Raw genomic sequence first — 27,132 nt, forward strand, 5'->3', positions numbered from 1 at the left:
TGGAAAGCATTTTCAAACTTTATTTACAACTGTCACAGTGACAAAAAGTAGTTTGGAAAAAAAAAAAATGCTAGTTTCTCCCTGAGCCTCAAAAAAGAACAGATAGAAGTTACAGGAGGTTCATCTTACAACAGGCATTTTTACTGAAATACTAGGGGTTTTTTTTAATACGATCAATTAGAAATACACACAAGTTACTTAACAAAAAAAAAAAAAAAAAAAAAAACCAAAAAACAAAAAACAAAACAACAGGAGGCCAGATAGGAGCTCAGCCACTTGTCTAAGAGTGGCTGGGTCCCTGCAACAGGCTCGCTGCGGCAGGCCCTGACTTTAGTTGTCAGCCCCTGGCCTGCTCAGACTCCAAATGGTCGTACAAAGGCATCTAGCGACCAGCAAAATAATAAGACACCCCCATAAACACACATATACACAAAGTAGATTTGTTATGCAGTTTACAAGCACGTTCCTAGCACACGGCAAGACCAGGACAGATGAGAGAAAGGAGCAGTTGAAAGGGACACAGAAACACAGGATTTTAAAAGGCAAGGCCCCATCCACAAAGGGAGGCAGGTGCGGGATGAGGGAGGGAGGACTCTCTGCAGCCAGAACAGGACCAGTGGGAGCATGAGGGATGCCCTGGCAGTGCGGGCTGCAGGCCTCGCCCATTCCCGAGGAGCTGGAAGAAGTTATTGCCATCGGTGTGTGTGACACAAGCAGACAACACAGGGGGCAGGGCGCGGGGGGCGGGGGCTGGGGGCTGGGCGTGGGCTTCCCAGAACCAAATCCTGCTGAGGTGTTAACCGCGCACCCTCATCCCCCTGCACCCGCTCCCCGGAACCACGCTAGCCTTGAGGTATTAAATACAGCTCTATATACAAGTCCCAAACTGCGGTCCACCCAGACCCACTGGAGAGCTGCAGGGTGCCTCTGCTGGCCCAGTTCGGCCTCCAGGAGGATTTCGAGCTCACCTCTTGGCTGCACACTCACGCTGTGAGCTACAGGAGGTTTGAAGAGTGTGCCCTGCAGCCTGCTGCTCCAGATGGTTCTTAACCATAAGAAGCTCTAAGTCCAAGGCTAGCTTTCTCGCACAACTGTGCCCTTGCAGGGGACAGGGGAGAGGTGGGAGGGATGAGGGCCAATGCTTAGTGCTCCCTCATCATCATCACCGTGCCATCCACCCACCGGCATCCGGAACATCACGAGGACAAGCCAGGGATCTCATGACACCTTCAGTTTCAAACTGCTGCAAGAGAGCCCTGTTACCCACCCCCATCGGCTAAGTCTCAGATTTGGAATCTCCATTCAAGTTCATCTCCCCAACAGGAAACAGAAGGAGCCTCTCCTGCTCTCCACTCGGCTCCCACCAAAAAAAAAAAAAAAAACAGGGCAGGAGCCCACATGGGAGTGGGTACCTCTGCTGGTCAGGCTGGCTGAGATTGGGAACCACCTCTGCCTGACTGCTATGCCCAGGGGCTGGGGAGGGGTGGGTGTCAGGGAGAAGGAGGGCCGGCCTGGTCCCGCAGCTCTGTGCCTCTCTCAGAACGGAGCAGGCCTGGGGGAGCAGGGGGCAGGGACCTTCGCGTCCAAGAGTCCACCCCGGTCCTTCCACAAGGGTGGGACGTGCTCCCTCTAGTCCCAAAGGGCTGGGCCGGCGGGGGGGGGGGGGGGGGGGGGGGAGGGGCGTGCGCAAAAGGGAAAAGCTCAAGAGCGCTGCCTCTTAAGAAACTTCCAGATTACAGCGGGTATGTGAGCCGGCCATGCCACGGCTGGAGCGAGGGTGGAGGAGGAGCCGGGAGTCCTTCCTGCCCACGCCTCACCTCCGGCTGGCTTTGCAGGCAGCCGGTTTCTACTGCTTTTCTTTTCTGCCTCCCGTTAACAGACCAACACAACCAAAATAAAAGCAAAGGCTGGTGGTGGGCAGAACTGGACAGAGAGAGAGAGAGAGATGAACACGTTGTTTTCTGATGCCCCAGCGCTGCTGGCAGGGAAATTCCTGGCTGCACTCCTCTGCTGGATGCTTTCTTTCAAACGTGTATTTTCTCTTCCTCTCCTGTTTGTTCTCTTACCCCAAATGTTCCTCGCTCGCGGTGCACATACCCTATCCCTCCCCCCACCCCCGGAGCGCACTGGAATCCCACTGCTGCCTCTAACCTGCTCCGGGTTCAGATACTGATCTCAAAGATGCACCACTTCCCCGCACCCCACCCCCCACCCCTGCTCTACGCAGCTTCCTTTCTCAGAAGGCCTTGCAAATTGTCGCAGAGGGCTCCACTGCCCAGCATCTCAAAAAAAGAAAAGGAAAGAAAAGAAAACCAACTCAGTGATTTGCAGGTGCAAAACGGAAGCCATCATTTGACATTTTCAGAACTGCTGTGGCTCACTCCCTTCTTCCATGGGAAAGAACACAGTTCAGGGACAGATGCCGTCTGGTATGGCCCCCAGGGAGGCGGCGGGGACTCTATTGCTCCTTGTTGTCTTTCTCTGTGTCTTCACAGTTGTCCTGCTCGTCCTCCTGGACCACGAACTCCTCGGGGGGCCACCGGAGCTCCCCGCTCTCCACCTCGCCCTCCGTGGGCTCTACCACAATGGAGGGCAGGCGGTCCTTCACTTTGCAGGAGCGGTCAAAGTCCGACGGGTCGGGGAAGATCTGGAAGAAAAACAGAGCAGGTGTCGGGTCACACACAGTACCGGAAAAGAGAAATCCTGTTCCTTCATTTCACATACACGTGCAGAACGGAGCCCCTCCGGAGGGCCCGCCACCGTGCCAGGCTCTCAGGATCCCGGAAGGCGGGAGTCAGGGAGAGGCGTCTGGGGCCAACACAGAAAATTGTGTCTCAGCAGACATTAATCCTGAAGCTGCAAGTTTTCAGGGCAGTGCCACCAAATTTGTGGTGCCACTCTGTTCGTGCCTTTTCTTGTCTTTTATTTCCAGATAAAATAATTCAAAATCATGTCACCCAGAGTAAGCCACACCTGTCTGCAGCCAGCACATTACCCCCGCAGTCTAAAGCATGTCACAGGTACCTTGACAGTGAATTCCTCCCAGAGTAATGATCAGCACCTAGTAGAAGCCAGCTCCCAGGTGCTTTACATATATAGTTTGGAACTAATACAGTTGTGCTGGAAAAATAGGTGTTTCTGATACTACCTTAAAGAATCTCAGGTTTGAAGAAGGAGGCTGCCCCAACCATACAGCCTGGAAATGAGTGGTTGTGGAATGGGATTCCAGCCCAGGTCCGTCTGACCCACGTGCCCAGGCCCCCAGAACACCCTGCCCCTCAAACAGATGAGTCCTGATCTCTCTGCAACTATAAAGTCAGGGCCAAATCAGGGTTGAGGGCATGACAGGTCCCAGTCACAGGCAAGCCAGGAAGAATTCTGTTCTCACTGTTTTCACCTGTGAGTAACTCCTGGCTCCTTGATGGTTCTACACCTGGAAGAGTCTTTTCAGAGTCCCGCCAATGAGGCTTCTTTTTTAAATGCCTATTGTGTGTCCTGCCTAGAGCTGGGAGAAATCCCAACCCAGGGGATAAAAACGAGGGCCACGAGGGGCTCTGCGGATTCCCTCTGTACTTACTGCCCTATGACTACAGCTGACCCAATTCTCTGCCCAGCAGCTTAAGTACTTAATCTGATGGGCTGCTGGTCCCTTGCCATCCACAGCCTTCGGTGACACACCCGAGAGCGGGAGAGAGGCGCCTCCGTCTGGGACACTGAGGCTTACAGAACACCGATGTTGAGAGCCATGTGGTGCCTTCAGAGCCACCTCTTCCAGCCTCTCCATTTGGTAGATGAGGAAACCAAGGCTCAGAGGGGCCCGGAGACTTGCTCAAGGTCACACACCTTGTTAATGGCAAGAGAAAGGAAAGCAAAATCGGAGTGGATGGAGACACACATTTGAAGAGAGCCTGGAGATTGCCCAAGCCGGGCGCAGATCAAGATAGGCCCACGTCAGCAAACAAGGGTCCTCTCTTTTCAGGAGGTAGCAGAAATGCTCTCCTACAAACTCAAGGCCTTCCCAGCTTTTGTGATGCCCAATCTTATAGCACCCCAGCCCTGAGCACTGCTGTCTCAGTCACAGACCATGTCGCAGGCCACGTCATAGGCCACGTGGGGCTTCCGAGAATCACGGGCCTCAACAAAACCTCCCCAATCCCTGCAGACAAGTGATTATTAACCATTTATCCAATAAAGCCCTATTGCTGGGGATTAAGCCTTAAGCCAGCTGCACAACCAGGCATCATTAAAGACTTAACAGGCTCATAAAAAGTATCGTAATGGCAGCCAGGAGGAAAACAAGCCAGAGGCGGGGTTAGACTAGTTGGGGCGAAAGGAGGCATGGGGACAGTGGACCCACGCTCTAGGTTTTCTCTCCCTGATGGGGCCAGCCCTGCAGTTCTGCCCTTGGGCTGTGCTGTGCACACAGACCTGATGTGCTGAGCAGGGAGAGGGTCGAGGGGCCCAGTTGGGCCCCTCCTCACTTCTCATATGGAGCTGGAGTCTGTCCGTGGGGGTGAAGCACAGGTGCCTTCTGTGAATGACCTTTGGGACTGAGCAAGGGGAAGCCTGGCGAGTGGAATGCACGCCACAGTTTTCAAAGCTCTTTCAGACATCCCCTCATGGAGGTGCAGAGAGACCCTGGGCTCTGTGGGACCCATGGAACGGCTAGGATTCAAACCGAGATCTGCTGTTTTCAGTGCCTGTGCCTTTTGAAAAGTGAACGGATGCCCGTTTCACACATAGAAAACTGACCAGGGAGAGTGGGCAAGACTCCGGGCCTTAACCACCCATTCAGCTGCTAGACACTCCAGCTTAGGAGCAAGGATGACCTCTGGGCAGCTAGGTCTAGAAGATGAGCTTCCCAGTCTGGACAGTTGGTCTAAATCTTCAGGACCTGAGACAGAGCTATGACATATCAAAAGGAGATGGCCGCGGGGCTCAGCATGGACCTGGGCCCCTGCCTCTTCCCTCCGACCTCAAGCCCAGGGCTGGGCCTACCTGTGACATCCCAGCAACTGGATTCTAATTATGATCACCCGAGCCAAGTAAGAGCAAAAGGGACAAGACATAGCAAGGCCAGCTGAAGGAGGAGGAGGACAGTGAGAATGGAGAGCATGTCATTTTGTTTCAGGATGGGAATAGGTCTTTAAAATTAGGGTGGGGGGGAATGTTAAAATGATGATGATGGTAATAGAAGATAAGCCAGGCACATTTGGTGGGCAGAATCTCATCCTTTACAATAATCCTATGAAGTATATAGTGATCCCTATTTTATAGATGAGGAAACTGAAGCCCAGAGAAGGCAAGGGACTTACTCAAGGCCACACAGCTAGGAAGTGGCTGAATGGGGACCTGAACTCAGACCTGTAGAACCTCAAATTTGATAACACATTGTGTAAAGCCACAGACCGCAGATTCTCTCTACGTCCATGACATTACTTCTATAACCCCAATCGGGTTATAGACTGCCGGTGACTCAGTTTCTCCTTTTGAGAAGCGAAGCGACCTTCACGTCTCACTAGATGTGTACAACTTCTTGGCAAACACACAGATGATAAAATGCTTTGAGGACATATGCTGAATTCAAACTGGAATGTCCTCTTTGGAGTCGTTTCAACAAGACTACAGTAAGTATTCAATCTCCAAGCAAGAGGCGGCAATACTCACATGGTAATTAAAATAACTCCAAACAATGCCTTTCATACCAGGAGCTGCACAATTAAGTCTTTTAAGTCCTTGGGGGAAGTCTGAGCACTGAACTTCTGATACTGTTCAGATGCCAGAGAACTTTGCTCCCTGAATGGCTCAAAGGAGGTGCCATTAAAATTTTTTTTTTCCTTTACAAAGCCTGTTAATTGCATTAAAAAAATCACTATAATAATCATACCTTTCCATCAAAGGTTTTATTTTATTATCAAATAATGCCAATTTATGCCTCTGAAAATTGTAGCTGTCTCCAAAGACAAACATGAGCCCAGACCAGTTTCTCATTTCCTCGCATGCAGACAGAAAGCCTTGCAAAGTGTTGCTGAGCATTTTGCCAGCACAATCTTATCTCCGACAGCTGCTTAAGAGGCTGACCCTAAGGAGGTCGAGATTTTTCCACTAAGTCATGCTTTTTAATCATCTAGGCAGCAGAAAAATGAGAGGTTGCAACTGCAATTTGACGGGGTAGGGAAGGCAGTGGAAAAAAGGACTAAAGTCAGACTTGCCAAGCACATGACAGGTAAGGCCGGGGCGGCAGGCCAGCCTGGCATGCTGTTTGCCTGCAGGAACTGGCAGGGAATAAAGAATAGCCCCTGTTCCAAAAAGAAACTGCTTCTGGTTCAACCTCTTACCCCAATGTGCCCCTTGTCTCTGGACTAGGGAAGGGGAAAAAAAAAAAATCCTTTTCTCTTCTCTCTGCAGCAAAGACTCATCTTCAAGAGGTCCAGAAAGGAAGATGGGAGGCTCTGAGAAGCCTTTCCCACCATAACCCCCCTGCACAGGGCAGGGCAGATCTAGAAGTATCCATCCCCAGCTGTGAGTCTCTCAGCCCTGTCCCTCCCTCCCTCTGCCGACATTGGATTCTACATCCAGCTATCCCACTGTCACGCTTGGCTGCCGGAGCTGATGGCTTGGATGAAACTAACAGACACTAAGTTCCTTCCTTTGCAAATGGAGTGAAGTGTTGAAGTGCACACACAGCATCCCGGCCGGATCCTGTGTGTCCCACGGTGTGGGAAACAGCAGGCGTTCAAACTTGGCACGAGTGAATTTTATAGAGGACACTTCTCCAGGTGGCCTCTAATCCCAACAAGCCCTGACATTTTGGGAACTCAAATGGGTTCACCTGAAAGGTCAAGGGAGCTTTAGAACCCTCTACGAGGAAGAAATGGTCTGTGAGATGTAGTTTGGGTGCCAATATACTGGAATTTCTGGCTGTATGGATGAGAGCTGTCCATTAGGACTTTCTTTGATAATGGAAATGTTCCGTCTCTGTACTAACAGTAGCCAGTAGCCACATTGGCTATTGAGCACTTGAGATGAGGCTAAATTGTTAAATTTTCTTTAACTTTTATCAATATAGACTTATCTATGTAAATATAAATTTAAATTTAAATAGCTGCATGTGGCTAGTGGCTACTGCACTGGGCAACGCAAACATAAATAGTTAAATACGAGGACCAGGAAAACAGGCTGGTCCAGGAAAACTGTCAGGATGTTTGGTTGATGGACCAACATGGGCAGCCTCACAGCAGAGTAGTCTGGGGTTGGGGGTGAGGAATTAGAAGGCTTTTCACCTGAATGTAAGAATTGCTGGTCAGTCAGCTCCCATTTCACCCATGGAGGGGAACTGAGAGGTAATATCAAATCTCCAAAGGCCTGAAATTTGGGGGCCTAGTTATCAACTGTCTGCCTCTAAGCCAGGTGACCTAAACCTGGCTGCCTCTGCAGTGGGGAGAGAAGAGAGATGTCTGGCACCTGGGATGGAAAATGTGAGCAATTCTGGTGGGAACAGCCCCTCCCCTGAGTGCACGCGTCCCTCAGCCATCATTCCTGACAAACGACTCACAAGAGCTGGCCACAAAGAGGGTGGAGGGCTCGGCAAAGAGCTGAGAGATGCTAACAGGGAAAGCGGACACCAGCCAATGCAGGAGATGAAAGGTGGCTAAATGGATACAAAGGGCTAATTACCAGCTCTGCAAGCTGAGACCTCAGGGGCCTGGGCATCCTGCTTCTCTGTGCTGGGCTGTCACAGAGGGATGGGGTGGGGTGGAGAGGGGAGGGAGGGCAGAGGCCCTGAGGTGAATAACCTGGCAGTCCCTGAGGCGCTGGGAGGGATCTGCCTCCGAACACAAAACCAGTGAGCCTCTCCCCTCTCGGGTTCCAGAGCGGGGATAATCAACCTCAAACCTGCAATGGAAAATCGCCATTCCCACAGGTGGTAGGCCAGGAGTCTGTAAGACTTGGCTTTTACTTTGTCCCCCATTTCTTATTACTTCTGTGACCTTGCTCAAGTCATTTTAACTTCTCTGAGCTTCAGTTGCCAGAGTAAAATGAGGAAGGAATTTCTGCTTTATAGTATCGTTGGCATGATTACATGTAGCTCCATGTTGAGTACCAGCATGGTACCCGAGGGGCTCAAAGCTGTGGTGGCCGATTCCCGAACTCTTCTCTTCATCTATAGATGGGGATTAATGTTCATTCCCATCTTATAGTGCTTTGGAGAGAATCAAATACCGGTATGTGTGAACATGTTCTGTAAACTTGGAATTCCTAATAATGGTTCTTATTAGGTAAAACTGCGGTCCCCAAGGAGCGCTTAGAGTGAGGGACTGAAAAGTCAATAGTCCCAATTGCTTGGGATGGGCACAAGTGAGCAGAACTCCTGGGTGTGCACGCACAATTCTAGGCCAGGTTCTATGGAGAAAGGATTTTGACTTTATCACTTCCCTCCCAATGCTTCCCAGGGTTTGGGTTGGGCCAGCTGGAACGAAAGCCACTGCCTTGGTCCAGGACCTAGTCTAGTCTTCAGTGGATTCCCTGTAGCTAGTGATCTTCTCATCATGCACCACCCCACCCCCACAGACCTTTCTAGGGGCCTGCTGCCTCTCAGCTTCCCTAAGTCCGGGTTTCTTCTTTTTCTTGGAGAAAAACAATGGATTGGCCTTGTGTGTTTATTCCTTCCTAGGAGGGGCTGGTTTATAACAATGGGCAGATCTCTACCAGCATCCTGCTCTGCCAAGGGCTGAACGAATGAGCAGCAGCTAATCCAAATGAAAAGTCACCCTGCTTTTTGACCCCTAACAATATCCAAAGGCAAGAAATATATATGTTCTTTGAAACATTTGCCTCCTGCTATTGTACCACCACCACCGCCGCCATCATCATCATCATCGTTATTTGCATTTTAATGACTTTTCAAAGTGAAACGTGGCTGGTAAGAACAGAAAGAATTATATTATAGCAAAGGGACAGAGTGGTTCCTAACTAGATTCAGGGAGGAAGAACAGTCTCATCTCCATTGGGATGCTAGTCACCTCCTTCTCTCCATCCGTGACACTTTCACTATGCTCAAATCCCCCTGGCCTGGGACTACAGAATATCCACCTCACCCTCTCCTACCCTTCTCTGGTGTCTCTAATCCTATGGGAGACTTGAGGAGAGATTTAAGGCTTTGTAACAACTGTTGGATCTCCTTCCTTTGGATTAAAGATGCTTAAGCCTCCAGCCCCGAAACTTAAAAGAAAAGGAAATCCTCTAGATAAACACCATCCTTCATAAACATCTCTCAAACACACACCCATCCTGCAGGTCAAGAGTTCCAAATTCCAATTAATTAGCACTAATTGCTGCTGATAACTCTGGGCCCAGTGAGTTGACAGGGCTTTTGGAATGTTAAAGAACACTTCTCTCAAAGTTCTTCAGGGCAGTGAGAAAGAGACTGCAGTTATCTGGCATAGATGATTTCAAATCCCCACATCCTACCATCCTAAGGACTATATTAGCATTGCCCTTTAGAAAGAAGACTTGCCTCCTGGTCACCTCTGGGCCTCTAGGGATGACAGATAGCTTTTTTTCATCCCTCTCCATTGGTACAGCCAAATGTCCCAGAGCCACACCTACTCTCTCTCAAAAAGCCTAGACTGAGGCGGCCAACCATTCCTTCATTTTCCATTTTGGAGACAAAAGTCTTGAATATTTGGCCTAGTCCCACAGCCATCCCACCCTTGTGTGGAGTCCCCTTCCGAACCCCTACCACACATGGCTCCCAAAGACATCCCTGCATGGAAACAAGTCTCTCAAGTTTCTGAGGATTCCCTTACAGCCCTGCCCCATGGCTTTAGCTCGGCCGTCATGCAAAACCACCACCTCTGTGGCACACTACCAGGTCATTTGGCTTTTGGCTTCACAGTGTCTCCTGATTCTTACACCCCTGCTCTAGGCATCATCCTAGGCTTTTCTTCAGACAGCTTCCCGGCTTCTCCTGTCCATCAGAGGAGGAGGATTCCCCAACCTACAGCTGCACTTCCACTTTCCCACCTTCTGTGAAACATCTCCATTTGGATGACACCCATCATCTCCAACTCAACTTGTCCCAAAGTGGGGTCATCAGCTAATATACCTATCTTTCTTTGAGTTAAAAACATTATTTTTTCTTCCCAAATAGGAAGTGTTGCTTGATAGCAGGTCCTATAAAAGACCTGCTGGAGATTTTAGTTGGTCAGAGCTGCAGTATTGATGCCACAACATGGATACAAACAGGGCTGTATTCCTAGAGGCTGTCTACACTAACAGGGAGGCGATGGCCCTGCTGTCCTCTGATCAGACATATTCCTTCTGTTTAATCTAGAGCAGCCATTCTCAAAGCTCATATCCCAAGGTCTTTTCATGGAAGGAGTGTACATGGGGTTAAAATATTTTCTTAATACAAAGATGTTATTTGCCTTTCTCTCTGTGTTGACACCTGCACTAATGGCATAAGGAACACTGGTGTGTGAAACTGCTGGCACCCTGGCAAGAATGAATGGTGTAGCAGCAAACTGTACTTACAGGTATTATATTCTTTACCACAGCACACAATAAAAAAAAGACTTAGTATCCTTGACAAAGCTGTAAAACTTAACTTTTATTAAACATTGACTCTTAATTTTTTTTAATGTTTATTTATTTTTGAGAGAGAGAGAGAGAGAGAGAGAGAGTGGGGGAGGGACAGAGAGAGAGACGGAGACGGAGGGTCCAAAGCAGGCTCTGCACTGACAGCACAAAGCCTGACGCGGGGCTCGAACTCATGAACCTTGAGATTATGACCTGAGCCGAAGTCAGTCGCTCAGCTGACTGAGCCACCCAGGTGCTCCTAAATATTGACTCTTAGGTACATGTTGCTTTAGTATTCTATGTGATGAAATGGAAAGCCAGCAGACAGCTCACTGCTGCTGTACTTCAGAGCACATCTCAAGGAAGAGCACGCGTGCAAAGGAGTTGCCAGCTGAACTAGCCACTATTTCCACGGAACACCATGGTTACTTGAAAAAAATGACCGCCCAACAAACCATGGTTATTTTGACTTGGGTATTTGGGGGGCATGTCCTCAAAAGTGAACAAAACAAGCATGTCACTTCACGGAAAATGACTAATATTTGTTACCAATGATAAAAATCAAACTTTCAAGCATAAATCATATCAGCCACCATAACCTTGTCAGCTTCCTAATTACTTGAAGACTTTCTGATGAGACCAGTAAAGACATGAACAAATGTGACTTTTTGACATTTTATAATGACACGTGTCAACATTTGGAAGACCTGTCTTGTCCAGCCAACGTGTGTCTTCCAAATGACCGACGCACCACATCACAAAACCAAACATGGGTAAAAGACTCATTCAAAGTGTAAGACAGACTACTGGGTTTTAATGTAAGAGTACAACTACTTTGTTGATGAGATTTCAGATTCCATGTTGCTACTAACCTTTAAGAAACTACCACTTGCTGAGTTTTGGTGAAATACCAAAGAAAAATATCTGAATAAGGCTATTAAGATATTTCTTCCTTTTGTTAGCTTTTCTAATATATCTGCATAGGCCCAATTTTCTTTATTTACTCCAACCAACACTTATTGTAACAAATTGAATGCAGAAGCAGACATGAGAGGCTAGCCATTTTCTGTTAAGCCAAATATTAAACAGGTTTGCCAAAATGTAAAACAATGCCTTTCTTCTCACTAAACTTTTTTTTATGTTAGTTTGGTTTTGAAAACATATTTGTCTTTATTAAGAACTGTTATTTATATTAACATGCAATGGTTTTACAGTTATTTTAAAATAGGGTTTTTTAAATATTTTCTAATTATATTTGAAAGAGAGAGAGAGAGAGGGAGGGAGACAGTACTTGAGTGGGGTAGGGGCAGAGAGAGACACAGAATCTGAAGCAGGTTCCAGGCTCTGAGCTGTCAGCACAGAGTCTGACGCTGGTCTCAAACTCATGAACTGTGAGATCATGATCTGAACTGAAGTTGGAAGTCCAACCAACTAGGCACTTGGTTTTACTGGTTTTTTTAAAGAATTTCATTTATTTATTTATTTAGAGACAGAGCGTGTGTATGAAAGCGAGCGGGGGAGGGGCAGAGAGAGAGAGACAGAGAGACAGAGAGAGACAGAGAGAATCCCAAGCAAGATCTGCACTGCCAGCACAGAGCCTGACACGGGGCTTGAACTCATGAACCATGAGATCATGACTTGAACCAAAATCAAGAGTCTGACACCCAACCAACTGAGCACCCAGGCACCTTGGTTTTACTGTTATTATAAAGGAGTTAATACAGAAAATTTTTACACATTCTGTTTTAATATCAAAAGATATGATCCACATAAACAAATACCTCTGGGGGTCCTAAATAATTGTTAAGAATGGAAAAGGGGCTGAGATCAAAACATTCGAGAACTGCTGACCTAGAGAAAGAAAAGCACCCTCGGGAAGATGACCACATAAGTCAAGGTTGAAGGACAGTATGTTTTCAGACTGAAAAGATTTGAGAGGAGCATAAAGCTGCCTTCAAACAGCCGGAAGGCAGACATGAAGAAAAGAGAGCAGATTTTTTAATTCCAGAGGGTGGATCTATCTAGGATCAGGGTGGAGGATCTCACCTCATCATACAACAGTCTAACAGAAGTAATAGCATCGGCTCTCTCCCCTAGAGATGGGGAAATCAAGGCCAAAAGAGGTGATGTGAGTTTCCTTAGGCGACACAGACAGAAGCCAAGCCAAGATTAGAAACCAGTTATCCAGATTTGTAGTCCATAATCTTACAGCTCTGAGAGGTTCTGAAATCCACATCACCGGCTGTGTCCAAAGAGCACCCAAGTGACCCAACGTCATGCCACTGTTGCATGCGCTCCCACGTCTGAGATGCTAGAGTGTCACGGTTGGATTCCACTTTTTGTTTGTATGCTCTCTAAAAGAATTTTGAAAAATTCTGTCATTTCACTCATTTTTAAATCGACACCTGAAACTTCTGATATATCATAAACATCAACGTTTTAAAATAAAATGTTTATACCATTCTTTTAAATGTACCCAATGCCTTGTATAAGCATTTAAAAAAAATTTTTTTTTAATCTTTATTTTTGAGAGAGAGAGAGACAGAGTGTGAGTGGGAGGGGCAGAGAGAGAGGGAGACATAGAATCTGAAGCAGGCTCCAGGCTCTGAGCTGTCAGCACAGAACAGAGCCAGACGCAGGGCTTGAACTCACAAACTGCGAGATCATGACCCGAGCCAAAGTCAGACGCTCAACCAACTGAGCCATTCAGGTGCCCCTGTACACAATGCCTTATAAACACCAAAGCAACTTGGTGTCAACCCTCACCCGTTAAAAAACTCATAAACAAGCTCTTAAATTTTATCCTTTTCTCTGTTTGAAAATGTTTCTCCATTCTACTGTTCTATAGAATTTTAACTTAATAGAAGCTTTTAGTCATGAGGTTTTCTCATACTTCTCTGCAGCAAAGAAATGTATTTATGGATATAAATTGATAGTTAATATTTGTATATCAAATGACGCTAAGGCCTGTTAGGGAAAAAAAAAAATCTGGATTGGTTCATTGCAGCTATTAGTATATAACTGATCAATAAAATACCACAAACAATTGTTACATACAAAAAGTAATCTTTTTTATTGGTTTCTTAATGTGATAGATAGTGGGATTTATGGAGCTTCCCAGTCAGTAATATTTTGAATGGCCCATTTGTTTGGTTCCCTCAGGGCTTCAACACCCTGGGGAAAGTACCTTAAAAGATTCAGGAGGGCAAGACACAAGTCCTTCTCTTATAAAAGAGGAGGAAAAGAGCACCTGGGTGGCTCAGTTGGTTAGTCAGACTTCGGCCTGAGTCATGATCTCGCGGTTTTTGAGTTCAAGCCCCACATCAAGCTCTGTGTTGACAGCTCAGAGCCTGGAGCCTGCTTCAGATTCTGTGTCTCCCTCTCTCTCTGCCCCACCCCTTTTTGTGCTCTCTCTCTCTCTCAAAAACAAACATTAAAAATATAATAAAAAAATAAAACAGGTGGAAGGCAATCTTGACAGGAAAGGTAGGGAAAGAAAACCGGAGAAGCCCGTCTTCAGGAAATGCAATGTTAGAAAAGCAACAGAAGGAAGCTGAAGATGTGGAAACAGGTTTCCCGAAAATGCTCTCTGCTGTCACATCCCTTGGAAAGTTCCTGTGAACCCCAGGGCAGCTGTCCTCTGGTGTTAACACTTTGTTAAAACATCAAGTAGCACATACATAGAACATCATTAAGAAGTCATTTGGCATGAAAACCTCTAATATTAGGGTGCCAAGGAAAATAGCCAGGAAGGATCCTAATGCTCCAACTGTCACATCTGAGGGGGCAAATGACCAAAGAAATACGGAAATCATAATGGAGTGTTAGCTGATCTTTAAGAATGCTTTCATCTAAGAGGATACAACGGTTGAAGAAAAGAAATTCCTTCATGATAACAATAGTGATGCCAGCCTTGGGAAGTTGGACACCACTGAAATTATTTATCCCTCCATGTCCACATACACATTATGGCTCAATTATATTTTTTCCTTACTCATTTGTTTAAAAAATATTTTTAAAAAATGAAACAATATCACCACACAGATGGAAAACTAGTATTGCTTGTCATAGGCGGTAACCATGAAAATACACTAACATTTGTGAAGTTTGTCCAAGTAACACCTAAATTGACTAGTCTGTGAATCCTACTGGAACATCGGCTTAGGCTGTTTACTTGTTGCCAAGAAGCTGAGGCTTGCACAGTTGTTGGGTAAAAAGTCCCTGAGCACTGCGCCCAAAACTTCCATTATATTCAGATCTACTTCTAAGAGCACAGTCCCTCCTGAATTCCGAAGCAATATTTCTAAACCATGACCATTCCATGAGCCAGACCTGGAGCCCCAGAAAACCAAGATGGCCTAAGGGACTACCCGAATGTCCATCCAAATTTCATGGGTCTCCAGGCAGAGGCGATTTCACTAGTCTTCCTCAAGGTCACGTGGTTCTCCAATGTCATTAATAGAATAAAGGAGACAAGGAGAGCAATCACTGACCCATTTATATCTATAATCCAGAGTGTGTCAATCTGCCCACAATGGGACAAAAATATAATCACCAGCTATTTTGCAATGCTGGCTAAATACAGCCTAAGCATCATTAATTGTTATCATCTCTGCTCAAAATAAGCAATTAACGAACTAAAGGAAGATGTACAACATCTAAACACTCTGAAATAACCAAACACCTTTCTGACTCTACCCACAAAGTTCCTCCATGATCCCAACTCTACAGATTTTACACCCCTGAAATTCTGTGTGCTAGAGCTTTCCAGACAAGAAGCTTATATTTTGATAAACACTTCTATTTGTTTTGTTTTTTAAGGTCATATATAATCAAGAGGCTTAATGATGTTGAATCTCTTTGAATCAGTAGCTGTACTTCCAAGAATTATTCCAAGGAAAGAAATCAGGCCTGTGCAGAGATTTATGTAAAATAATGTTCAGAGCAGCATTCTTTGTAGGAACAAAATACGCCACAACCAAAGATTCAGCAGTAAGAAGTGGCACATCACGAAATGAAACACCATTTTACAAAGAAAAACAAATGGACATAGTTACAAATTATAGTAAGTGAAAAAAGACTCAATAGAGCGTATGTATACGCTCTCTAGATATTATATGTATATAATAAATATACATATTTGTCTCAATTTTGTCTTTTTAACATAAAGACATACAAAAATACTAGAAGCAAACATACCAAAATATTTCAGTGATAGAAATATGGTGGATTTTTTTGTATTTTAAATTTTTCTAAATTTCTAAAAGGAATAAATATTACCTTTTTAATTATAACACACACACACATACACACACACACACACACACACACACACACAGCATCTTTTGACTTTAAAACTCTGTCCTAAGACTCTACTCTGAGGAAAATAGTATTAACTATAGACAAAGATTTATACATAAAGTTATATATAAATTTTCACATTATTTATAGGAGGAAAACTTATACAATCTAAAAGTTTTCAACAACTGCAGAATGGTAAAAAGAATCATGTTGTAACCATGGGACATGACATTGTTCAGTTATTAAAACTGCTGGCTTTAAAGCCTTTATAAGACAAGTTGTAATGATGTGATGCTGATGACTTATACACTGTGAAGTAAAAAAGGCACAACACAACTGTGATTTTGGCTACCTGAAAATACAAGTGCGCTGGAAAAGAAGGGAAAAGTTGCTACAATGTGAACAGCTGTGACTCAGGCATGGTGGGGTTATGATGATTTAGAAAACAAAAAGGTTAAAGAAAGTTAAAATTCCATCACGGGCAGAGGTTACTTTTAAAATTTGAGGAGTTAGCGAAAGAACAATAAAATACGTACTTTATCGGTGAAAATATAAACTAACTGGGAAGAGGGAAAAGGAAGAGAAAATTTTCCTATAATCTCAACACTCCAATCTAAAACAACCACTATTAACATTCCACCGTCTGCCCTTTTGGTCATGAGGGAGTGCGTGTGAGAGAGTGTGTGTGTGTGTGCGCGCGCGCACCTGTTCATGTGAGTGTCTGCAAGTGTGTGTGTGTGTGTGTGTGTGTGTGTGTGTGTGCGCGCATGCACATATGTATGAGTATATGAGTCTCAGCAAGCACCTCAGGGTCGGTCCACAGAGATCAGTGGCTGAGCTCAGTGCTGCCCACACCCTTTGGGCTAACAATGGTGATCTATTAAATTAGAGCTTGTACACAGGGCCGTGTCTGGAGAAAACATTTAGGAATTTGGGAAAGCAGGGACGCCTCTCAAATGCAGGGTGGTTGAGTGTTCTACAAAGCAAAGGCAGAAGGTGAATTCAAGGTATACTATTAATTCTGTCTGGGAACCACCTTCAGATTCAAGTTAGGATAAAGTCAGACCTAGAAATCTAACACCTCTGAACTGAGATTTGTGAAGGCCCTCCTGGCTCAGGCCATTTCTACTCTGGGGGAGAGATCCAGAACCTTCCTTCCCATTGGCTCCAATAAAATTCATGGCTGAGCAGCAAGCAGTCAGTGCTGCCCTGGCTACATGCTTGGGTGCCTCTTCTCTACAGTTTATCTAAGAAAGGACCTTCCGACAGTGCCAGCAAGGCAAAGGATTCTAGTTGGCGGGGAGGGGGGGAAGAGCCCAAACTTCCCTTAAATTCAAAATGCTAGCTGAACAACAGTCTGGAGAAACTGAGAAACTTCTGGCAACTTTTAATTTTTTCCCCAGGTCTGCGCAGGAAGGAGCCCTCCCCCAGCCAAGGGGGGAAGCAGCAGAAGCAGGATTTGATTTGCCGATAAAGAACCTTCCTGGGGTGGGCTCAGGGACAAGGGAAGGGTAAGCGGGGCGGTGAGAGGTAGCAGAAGGGTCCAGCAGCTAAGAGACTGGAAAGAAGTAAGACCCTGACAACTCTGAGCCTCATGTGAATGAGGGCCTGTTTTCATATCCTCTGAGGATTATTTCAGGACTCGGGCCTGAAAGATCATTTCAGGACATTCACTAGACACCCAGGAATAGCTCTTGGCTCCAGTGGCAAGATTCGCCACCCAAACTCACCCCTTTCCCTAAGGGTACAATCCTCCTTTCTATTCAACTTGGAAGACTGGGCCGATGTCAGGAAAGTGCTGATCCTATAAAAATCTATGCCGTGGGACAGCCGAGGTAGAGGGAAAGGGAGAGAGGAAGGTCCGATCGATCCTTCAGCACTCACCGTGCAGCTGTTCGCGGGACACTGTGGCCAGCACCATAGGAACAGAGCAGTCTAAGACACAGCCCCCCACGCTGCACAGCGATGAACATATCACCACCTGAGAGGCGTCAGGCCTGACACAGGCCCTTTGACAGAAGGCTGGTTGCTTGATTCTAGCATGTAACACGTTGGCCAGGAAAGCAAAGAAAGCCCGTTCTCTCCCTGGCCGTGCCACAGACTCACCGTTGTGACCACATCGCGTGTGTTGGGGGGGGGGGGGCGAGGGTGGGGGAATCCCCCAGGGGACCAATTCCAGCCTTCTGTAGGCCTCAACCCAGGGTGGGGCGGGGGGGGGGGGGGTGCATTCCAGACTGTAAACATGACGTGTGTGTCAAGGCTTTGGGCATACAAAGGAAGGTGCTGGATCCCTCATACAACCTAGAGTTGATATGAACAGGGTGGGCACTGACTCGAAGAGAGATTGCGTGTGCAGACACAAACCCACTTGGAAACAAAGCCTTCCTGCTACACCCTGTGGCCCTAACTGGCTGTTTGGCATCACATTATTAAGATTTGTACTAAGGAGGGAGCGGAGTGGAGGGGGTGGGGATAGAAAAAGGAAAACTTGCTGTGATTTTGGCAACATGTCGTGTCCATGGCTGGATATCTCCTGCCAAATGCTTTGCAATTTTAGCTTTATTTCTCTCCAGGGACAATCGAGGGCTTTTTAAGATGATGACTTCCTAGTGACCATGGGACTTCCGTGAGGCCACTCAGCAGGGCTTCCAAAACCCTTGAGAACATAGTGGGGTACCACAACTGGGAAGGGATACAGGGGCGTGAGGAGGAAGAGACAGAGCTGGTGAAGGAGTCACCAGGCATGGCCTCCTGAGCAAAGGCTTGTGGGAAGCGGAGACAGGGACTCAGAGCTCCAGCCTCTCTGAGGGCTGAGCCTGAGGAGGAAGCTCAACCAGTCACTTGCTGCACCGGGTGCATTTGCACAGCGGGGGACACCCAGGGAGAGCCAGGCTCAGGGGTCTTCATAAAGAAAGGCTCTGCACAGAAGGTGTTTCTGAACTGCTGCTTGACTTCAGAGATTAACCCAAGCCTGTTGGCTGAGACAGGAGCTGCTGCTTCTGATAAAGGGAAGTGGTAGGTGCAGGGTGCGGGTAGGGGGGCGGGCAGGTGGAGTCGGCTGTCATTGGGCCTTGCAGATAGAAGAGAGCTAACACTCAGGCTCTCAGACTCTCAGACTGCAAGAAGCAAAGGACAGAACTGTGGCGAGAGGTCAGCCCCCCACTCTCCCTCCTCGCTATGGTGCCAAATCCAGGATATCCCTCCCTCCTCCTGTCTTAGGAAGCAACGGGGAAGACGCAGGGAAGCCCTGAGCTCAGGGGATCAAAGGGAAAGCAAAGGACGCAGAACGCTGTGGTGTGTGAAGAGCTAGCTCCTTCTGATTTACGGCACATCCTCCCGGCTTCCCCGAGGAGAGCCCGCTGCCTAGCGGACTGGCGGATGGATGTCAAATGGTAGGAGTACGTGACCAAGAACAGCAACAGGGATACGAAGGACAGCCAGTGAGAGACACGCATGCCGATCACAGAGGAATTTAAAAAGCTTAGGGAAGGACAGAGTTATCAGATCTCGGTCTGGATGCTTTAGAAGGGGCAGTTTTCAGAGAAAACCAAGGAGCCATACCTCTGTCTAGAACTTAGTGAGGGCAATGCAATCGCGGAAGTCTCAGCACTGTGCTGGGGGGCAAGTCAGGCAGCAAAGCCAGAATGCCCACAGCCCTTGGGTCATGGCAGTGGCAGTGTCTATAGGCAAACTCTCAGGACCCTTCCCCACACAGGACCTGGGCCGATTCGGGTGCAGCATAAAAGGAGGCCCAGCCAGAGAGGCATAAAAATGCTACATCCTTAGAGCCCCCAGAGCCCAGGGAGGGCCCCGCCAGGCAGCCGCTGACCTGCTTCCTTGAACTGGGGAAAGTAAGAAGGTGTAGGCAGCAGACATTCCTGTCCCACGGGTGGGTCAGAGAACAGGGGGTCCACAGCCACAGTACAGGGAGGCAGCTGCAGCAATTAGGGACCTAAATGTCCTCCCGGGGACCCTCCCGCTCAGCCCCAGTGAACGGACTGCTTACCCGCAGCCTGCCCAACAGGTACTCAGACTTTCGAGTAACCATTTACTCACCCACCCAGCCAGGTGTCCTGGTTCATGCCAAGTGGGTGCACAGACATGGACCTCACATACGGAACGGACTCTCTAAATAAAGTTCAGATGCACCAAGGCACTGGCTCCGCTGATTTGTATACAGGCTCACAAAATGACACTATCATCCTAGGCACGAGAGGTAGGGCTTTACCTGAACTTTTCAGAGGATAAAAAGGCATTTATCTGAAGCCTTGACAGGCATGAGCTGAGGCAGCCCTTTTAAAAACCTTAAAGTAGAGGTGAAGACGGCCAGCTTTAGGATCAGAAGACTCAACTTCACCAGAACAACCACCAGCCACTTCGCACCTGCTCTGTGAAAGCCTGGAGCCAACAGGCACCTTGGGTTGGGGAGGTGATGGCTGATGGGCACAGAGAGGGAAACAAGGCATCCCCTGCCCTCAGAGACCTGGGCAGGGAGAAGGTCAGGCAGGACCTGCAACCTCAAAGCCTAGGGAAGCATCGTTTCAAAGCACACCGGCCAGAGGTGTTGAAAGAAGAAAGAGGTCCCATCTGGGGCAGAGAGATTAGGAAAGCTTCATTCCGGGTAGGTCTGGAAGGTGGGGGAATGACTGACAAAGTCCAGTGTGCCTATTTATTTTCTGACCTTGTTTCAAGGTCGAATCACAAGCCTGAGATTCTATTTCATCTGCCAAGTCGGGATTGATGTCTCCTTCCCACTTTCAGTTCCTTGGAAAAGCAGGTCTTGGTAAAAGCCATGTACTATTATTACCCTCAGGAAGAAGGCCAAGAACAGAGTTCTGAGATGTCCCTCCCCAGATCTGAGCCCAGAGGATGAGTTATCCAGCCAGCGCAGTCCCAGCCAATCCCCAGAGCTCTGGTGGGAATGCGTTTCATTGGGTGACATTGGCTTTGAGGGGACCCAGAGGATATCGGTCATATGACAATTGTCAGATCAGCTCGCTGTAGAGCCCCGCACGTGGCATAAACAGGGACAAACCAAAGGGGTATTGGGACACACAACAAAGTTAGGTTAGAGGTGGAGGTGCTCTCTTGCAGTCCTAATTTTCTTTCAAGGCCCAGCCCCAAGTCGGACGTTCCAAGCCTTCTCGTTGCCATCCACACCTGGACTGACCATGGCTTTGCATTGCTTTACCAGACTGCCTATGTTCCAGTTATGGTGCACATGCTGGTTTCCCTCTGCGCAGCGCCCGCCCACAGCGCACTGCACACAGCCGATGCCCAGTAAATGTGGCCTGGTTAAAGATTACACCCTCCCCCCACTTCTCTTCATCAGGCAACCAGAGGACCTTTCTGAAATCTTGTGACAAGAGTGCTTTGAAGTTCCAGGTAAGAGATCTTGGAACTGGACAGTCGCCCCCACCCAGGTAGCAGGAACAGATTTCCTGAGCGGCCGTGAGAACTGGGCCCTCAGGCCAGCACCACAAGACAAGATCTCGGGCCCTTTTCTCAGGCCGCATCATGACATTTTGGGAGCCCAGAGGCAATTTTGTTATTTTCCCCCTGCCATTGCAATCTCAGCTTGGCCTTCCTCACCCAGAGCTCAGCCCCTTCTGCCATCTTTACCTGTCCCTCAGATACAGCAGAATGGCCTGAAGGTGGAGACAACAGCCCTCTGGGAAGTGGCCCTTCACCCTGGGACATGTTCAGAAGGAGAATATAAAAGGCACACACAAGACATCCTGACTGTGTTTGGAAACGTTCTGTGATGGAAATCTAAAACCCAAAACTGAAAGAAGGTCTCACCTGTAACCACAGAGAGATTTGGTCTGATTCAGTGGCTTGGAAAACTGGTATCCAAAAACACCCTGGCTGGTGGGCCAGGAAACTTCTACCCTCCCACAGGCTGTGGGGCCTTTGATTGTCTCTTTCAGACCCTCTCTGGGGGTGGAGGGTATAAAGCCAACCAGGAGAGGGTATTCCCCCTCCTTCCTTCATCTCCTCAGGCCACATGAATACTTATTTCCAGCCAATGAAAGGGGCTTGGCCAGACTGACACAAAACAAAGGGGCCTTCTTGAACCTCCCAGTGTGTCGCCTACCAAGTTACCTTACCCAGACTTAGCTTTCATCTCAGCTCTTCGATCAACAAGCCCACCCCCCATCACCATCACACGCCCGCAGCTTTCTATTTGTTTCTTCCTCTACAAAACAAATGCCCTAGAATGGTTCTACAGAATGACTAGCCAGAGCAAGTCCAGATTCTAACCAAGACCAGCTCCAGGCACAGACACACGACATGTCAGAAGAGCAAGGCTTTGGAGTGCGGGTCTACTCAGTCTGAGCCTGTCTCTTCACCTGTTAAACGGAGCAAGAACTCCCACCTCAGAGCTACGGTCAAGAGTAAACGAGTAAATTTGCAAAGTGCATGGCTCACAGCAGACATTGTTAGTATTTGTTGAATGGGCCGGCCCATCACACCCTATTCATCTTCCCCGCGCCAATGCTCCCAGCACCAAGGTCTTCCCTTAAAAACAGACTCCTTCCTCTCCCATGTGCAATAACCTAGGAACTCCCCTTGGAAAAATGGAAACAGTCTACTGTCCCAGAGGTATCTGAAGATGCTATGTAGCCGGCCAGGCCAGCGCACAAGGGCATGGCAGGCGAGGAAGAGCACTGTGCTAAGAATCTGAAGGTGTTACTTGGGCCACTTTTTGAGTCCATATGTATTCTGGATCCATCACACAGGATGAACTCTAATCTATATGCCAGCAGTCACATCCCTGAGATAGCTTGCCTTTGGGGACAGTTCTCAATACTAACTACTTTGAACATTAACTCTGTTAGCATCAGCGGGTCAACCATCAATCTGAGGAAGAAAGCAGCATGTGACACAGATATTCTTCCACCAGATCACCTTTGCCCATAAGCTACCCTTCACGGTGATGTTTCTATTGCCCAAGGCCTGGCTGGGAAGGGAAATTCTGGTCTGAACTGACTGCACAAATCACGTCTCCCCTTTGCTGCTGTGAATGGGAGGGTCCACAGCAGCCAGCATGACTAACCAATGACGTCAGTTCATGCTCACTGAACCCTTACTGTGTGTCCCAGGCACTATGAATGCTTTCTCCACACCACCTCATCAAGTTGGATCTTTACCACCATTTTCCACAGTAAGGACTATTGTTGCCCCATTTTACAGGTGAAGAAACTGAGGCTTACTGGCATTAGGGGACTTTCCCAAGGTCACATAGCAGTTCCAAGTGGCACTGGGATGCAGAACCACGTCTGCTCCAGCCCCAGCAGAAGTTGCCAGGCTCTGAAGAGCCAGAATGAACCCAGTACTGAACTCACCTGATAGGAAAGGCCATCCTTTCGGGGGTTGAGGCCAATCTCCTCCATGGATGGGGCGTTCATCATCACCTCAGTCATCTCGGCAGATCTCAGGTAGTCAGGGCTGCCAAGAAACCCAGACCAAAAGTCAACAAACACACGCACTTTCATGTTCCTATCCTTGGTGCGTTCTGCTGTCAGATCAGGGGACTGTCTGGAGGCAGGATGAGAGGTGTTCAAAACAGACCTCACAGAAAAACAAGCTCACACCCTGAGGAAGTGCCGTACAAGCCCAGAGCAGCACGGCTCTCAGTCTCAACCAACAAAGCCCTGAAACTGCCTGGAAACCTCTCTGGCAAACCTCTCTTCCCTCCTCTCCTGTACAAGTCCCCACTGGCACAGAGCAACTCTGGATTTTCTTTTAAGTGACAGAACAGAAAAAACCATACCAGTAGGTATCTGAGTCCATTTGTCTCTATTAAAACCAATTCAACCCGTGTCTAGGAAAACTGCATATTATTATTACATAATGATAACAGGTCAACCTCAGGGAAACTAAGTCCAATAATGCTGCCTTGCTAAATTTCACGCTCTCTCTCTCTCTCTCTCTCCCTGGTGTTCCTTTTTGCAAAATATCCCACTTAAAGCCCCAAGGGGTCAGCTTCCTGCAAGCGTCACATCTGCCATCCAATCCCCTTCCCTAGCCCAGCCACAGCAGCTGCAAGCTCACAGCTTGAAAAACATCCCCTGGATTAAAAGCCTTAAAGATGCCCAGACTCTGATTGCAAAGGAAATTTCCAGAGGGGCCAAGCTGGCCCACCAATGGCTGACATGTGAAAGTGCTTTGTACTCTGTAAGCAGGATACAAATGTTCCATTATCCCCACACAAGCCACCGGCACCTACGGGGTCCCGAGTGCACAGTGCCAAATAGTACATACCAAAGTCAGTGTACGCCCTACACAACACCCAATATTTTCACCATCATGTCTTTACACATTGTTAGAAAAAAAGAAAGCAGGCAAGGCTTTAAGACCGACTGCATCTAAGGAAGCAGGGTTTCCTTAGATTCTTCTTCATTTTATGATGACCACATAGAGTAGAAATAGCGCTGGATTTGTGAACAGAAGCAGGAGGTCTGGTCCAAGCTCTGTCACTCAAAAGCTGTGTGATCTTGAACAAGTAATCTAACCTCTCTGAGCCACAGGTGCTCTGTTTCTTACCATGATGCTAATAATGCATATCCCACAGTTATGCTAAATGGCTAATCTCTGGGGGGAGAAAAACCATTGCAAACTATTTAGTGCTAATCTACTATGAAATAATTCCCAATTATTTTATTTCCCTTCATTTCTCAGGGGATAATAACCCTGATGGGCCCTGACACCCACCTTGGCAAGTTTTGGGCGTTCAGGGGCACAAAGCCTCCAGTTGTCTCGGAAGTCTCACCCACATGGCATTTGCTGCTCACACAGCACGGAGGTGGGAGGGAAGGGGCGCGCATCAGGAGGGGGGTACGCAAGCCTCACGGGTGGGGGAATTTTTACTTTGTTTGGAGAGTGCATGTCCCTAAACAGAGCCTGCGTGGGGGAGGAGAGACAGAAGATGCTGGGCGTCGGGCAAGGGTTAGGGTCAAAAGTGGGGACTCCAAAGGCAGATTCATCCGGGGTCGTGGAAAGGCTGCCGCCGACCCTCAAGGAAACGGGCCCGAAGAGCGCCCACCCGGCCCCTCGCCTGCTGTAGCGGCGCTCGCTCCTCGCTCCGGGCTGTGGCGCGGGCCCGAAAAGTTGAAGCGAGAAGCATGAACTTTCCGGTTTCTGGGCTGAGCAGGACCGCGCCGAGCGGGAGCCCGCGGAGCCGGTCAGCGGCGCCCGCACCTGAAGGCGAGCTCCGAAGCCGCCAGTGCTCGACCCCTGGCCGCTCCTCCTCTTCCCCGAGGCAGGAAGGAAGCGGCAGCCGGCGCGGCTGGGGGCCTCGCTCCGCAACCAGCGCGGCGCCCGCGGCGCATCCCTCCCGGCCCAGATCCACGGTCCTTGCGAACCTCCTCCGTCCCCTGCCTGGCCCCGGATTCTTCCAGCCCATCCGGCGAGGGCGGCTCCCCAGCCCCAGTCCGGCCCCCACAAAGCCGCATCGCGTTTTACGGGTGATGGAGAGGAATGAGACCGAGAGGGTGCAGCGTGTACTTGTACTGCTGCTTGTGGCTTTAACCGGGTTCCGTGTGGGGAGAGCAATTTTCCCCACCCCTCGAAGCTCTGCAAAAGCCGCCCGCGCTGCACCAGCTCGGCCCCGCGGCCGCCGGCCTCGACGCCGAGACTTGCATGCAAACAAAAAGAAAAAGGGGAGGGGCCCGGGGAGAGCTGGAGCCCCCTGCGCCGGCCCCGGCGCGTGCCTCCTGCAGCCCTCTGCATTAGGGTTTTATTAGCGGGGTTCAAGCTTGATTCCTGGTCCCCCACCCCCACCCCACCGCCAGCACATACACACCCTCGCAGCCGTCACTTAAGTGACGGCTTCGAGTTCACTCCCTTTGTCTGGATGCTCTCGGCACCCCCTCCCCCCACCCCCACCTTTGCAACCTTGACGTTGACTCCTGCACGGGTTGGGAGGCGGGCGAGTGCCGGCGTCCGCGCCGCCTGCTGCCCTCGCACCCGAGCCCGCAGGAGCAGGAGCCCGGGCCCCGCAGCCATGGCCGCGAGACGGATGCCCGCCGAGGGCGCAGGATACTCACCAGTGAATGGGGAAATATACAGACATGAAGTCCTAGGGGAGGCTGACCCACGCCCTTGTGACTTAAAAACGGTCACTGCGTCCCGAGTGAGGGTGTCAGGGGCGCAGACAGGCGCGGCCGGCGGCCGAGTGCAAGCACTAGGCGTTCGCGGGTCCGCCTTCCGGAGACAGCCCCGCTGCTAGCGGCGTCCGCAGAGCACCCGGAGCTCTCGGTTCTCCACCGAGCTCGCGGCCCCACAAAGAGCCCGGGAAGCCGTATTTATAGGGGCGGGGGGCGTGGCTCGGCCCCGGGAGACCCCGCCCCCTCTCACCCACTCCTGGAATAACGTCACCAAAATCATGAATGGCTTCAGCTCTCGCAGCTCCCGCGGGCGGCGGCTCGGGGGCGCGCTAAGGCTCAGCTCCCCCGAAGGCCGTGGTTTGCTTCTAGCCGGCCTCCCTCCCCACGACTCACACACGCACACACGCGCGAGTACACGCGCGCGCGCACACACGCACGCACCAGGGTGGGAGTTCAATGTCAACGCCGCTTCCCGCCGACGAACCCGCCGGCGTCCGCGCTCCTCTCCGCGCCCACCTCCTTGCACAGTCCCCTGGGCGCTCCGGGAGGAGGACTGTGGGCTAGAGGAGGGCGCTGGGCGGTTTCCGGACGTGACCGCTCGGCGGCCTCGCTGCGCGGTAGGAGGGCGCCATCCTTCGACCCTGGATGCCTGGCTCCAGAGACCTCCTTTGCACCCTCTCCTCGTCCCCAACCCAGAACTCGGGACTCCTCTTCCGGCGTTCAGCCCCCAAACTAGGCCTCTCCCGCGACACCTCGATCCCTGCGCGGGAGGCGCGTCCCTTCCATCTCTGGCAAGCTGCGTGGAGATTAGAGCACCGCTGAAAAAGAGGCGGTGGGAAGGTGGGAGGGGACGCGAAGCTGGGGAGAAGAGTTAGCTTGCGAGGGACTGATTTGCAGCCTGCAGATCCGTGGAGGGTTTTATTTGTGTGAGAAAGGATGTGGTGTCGTCGTAGGGTTTTTCCACTGGACACCTACACACACCGTGGCGCGGGGCATGGGGTGCAGGTGGGCACTGCGCAAGCCCATCCCACCATCCTTGGCTCCCAGATCTGCTGCAAAGAGCAGAAACAAAGAGCTTCAGCCAAACCCCTCCCACGCTGCGCAAGAATTACAACTCCAGGGGTCTGTCCAGGTGGTC

General features: G+C 49.2%; 1 protein-coding gene across 4 annotated transcripts; it reads right to left on the reverse strand.

Moving 5' to 3' along the window:
- Positions 1 to 26,182, reverse strand: LBH (LBH regulator of WNT signaling pathway). Of its 4 annotated transcripts, none has more exons than XM_019448329.2 (3): positions 25,935 to 26,182; positions 23,232 to 23,334; positions 1 to 2,647 (listed from the first exon to the last, which is right to left on the reverse strand). In XM_019448329.2, the coding sequence occupies exons 1-3, from the start codon at positions 25,958 to 25,960 to the stop codon at positions 2,459 to 2,461; spliced, it is 318 nt and encodes a 105-aa protein (XP_019303874.1). In that variant the 5' UTR covers positions 25,961 to 26,182; the 3' UTR covers positions 1 to 2,458. The 4 variants fall into 4 exon arrangements, 3 of the variants coding, with proteins under 3 accessions (XP_019303874.1, XP_019303885.1, XP_019303894.2); XM_019448340.2 differs by lacking the exon at positions 25,935 to 26,182 and adding an exon at positions 23,660 to 23,769; XR_008418057.1 differs by lacking the exon at positions 25,935 to 26,182 and adding an exon at positions 23,660 to 25,654 and having other exon boundaries at positions 2,638 to 2,647.
- Positions 26,183 to 27,132: the final 950 nt, after the last annotated feature.

This window comes from Panthera pardus, unplaced genomic scaffold, assembly GCF_024362965.1.
Source record: "Panthera pardus isolate Hobbes unplaced genomic scaffold, ASM2436296v1 HiC_scaffold_26, whole genome shotgun sequence".
Lineage (NCBI taxonomy): Eukaryota > Metazoa > Chordata > Mammalia > Carnivora > Felidae > Panthera > Panthera pardus.

Bases quoted from the DNA above. Each gene is read 5' to 3' on its own strand.
- LBH (XM_019448329.2), bottom strand. From the start codon at position 25,960: ATGTCTGTATATTTCCCCATTCACTG. The intron at 23,335-25,934 runs GTGAGTATCCTG...GTTTCTTGGCAG, and splicing joins GTATATTTCCCCATTCACTG to CCCTGACTACCTGAGATCTG. The intron at 2,648-23,231 runs GTGAGTTCAGTA...TTTTTCTTCCAG, and splicing joins AGGATGGCCTTTCCTATCAG to ATCTTCCCCGACCCGTCGGA.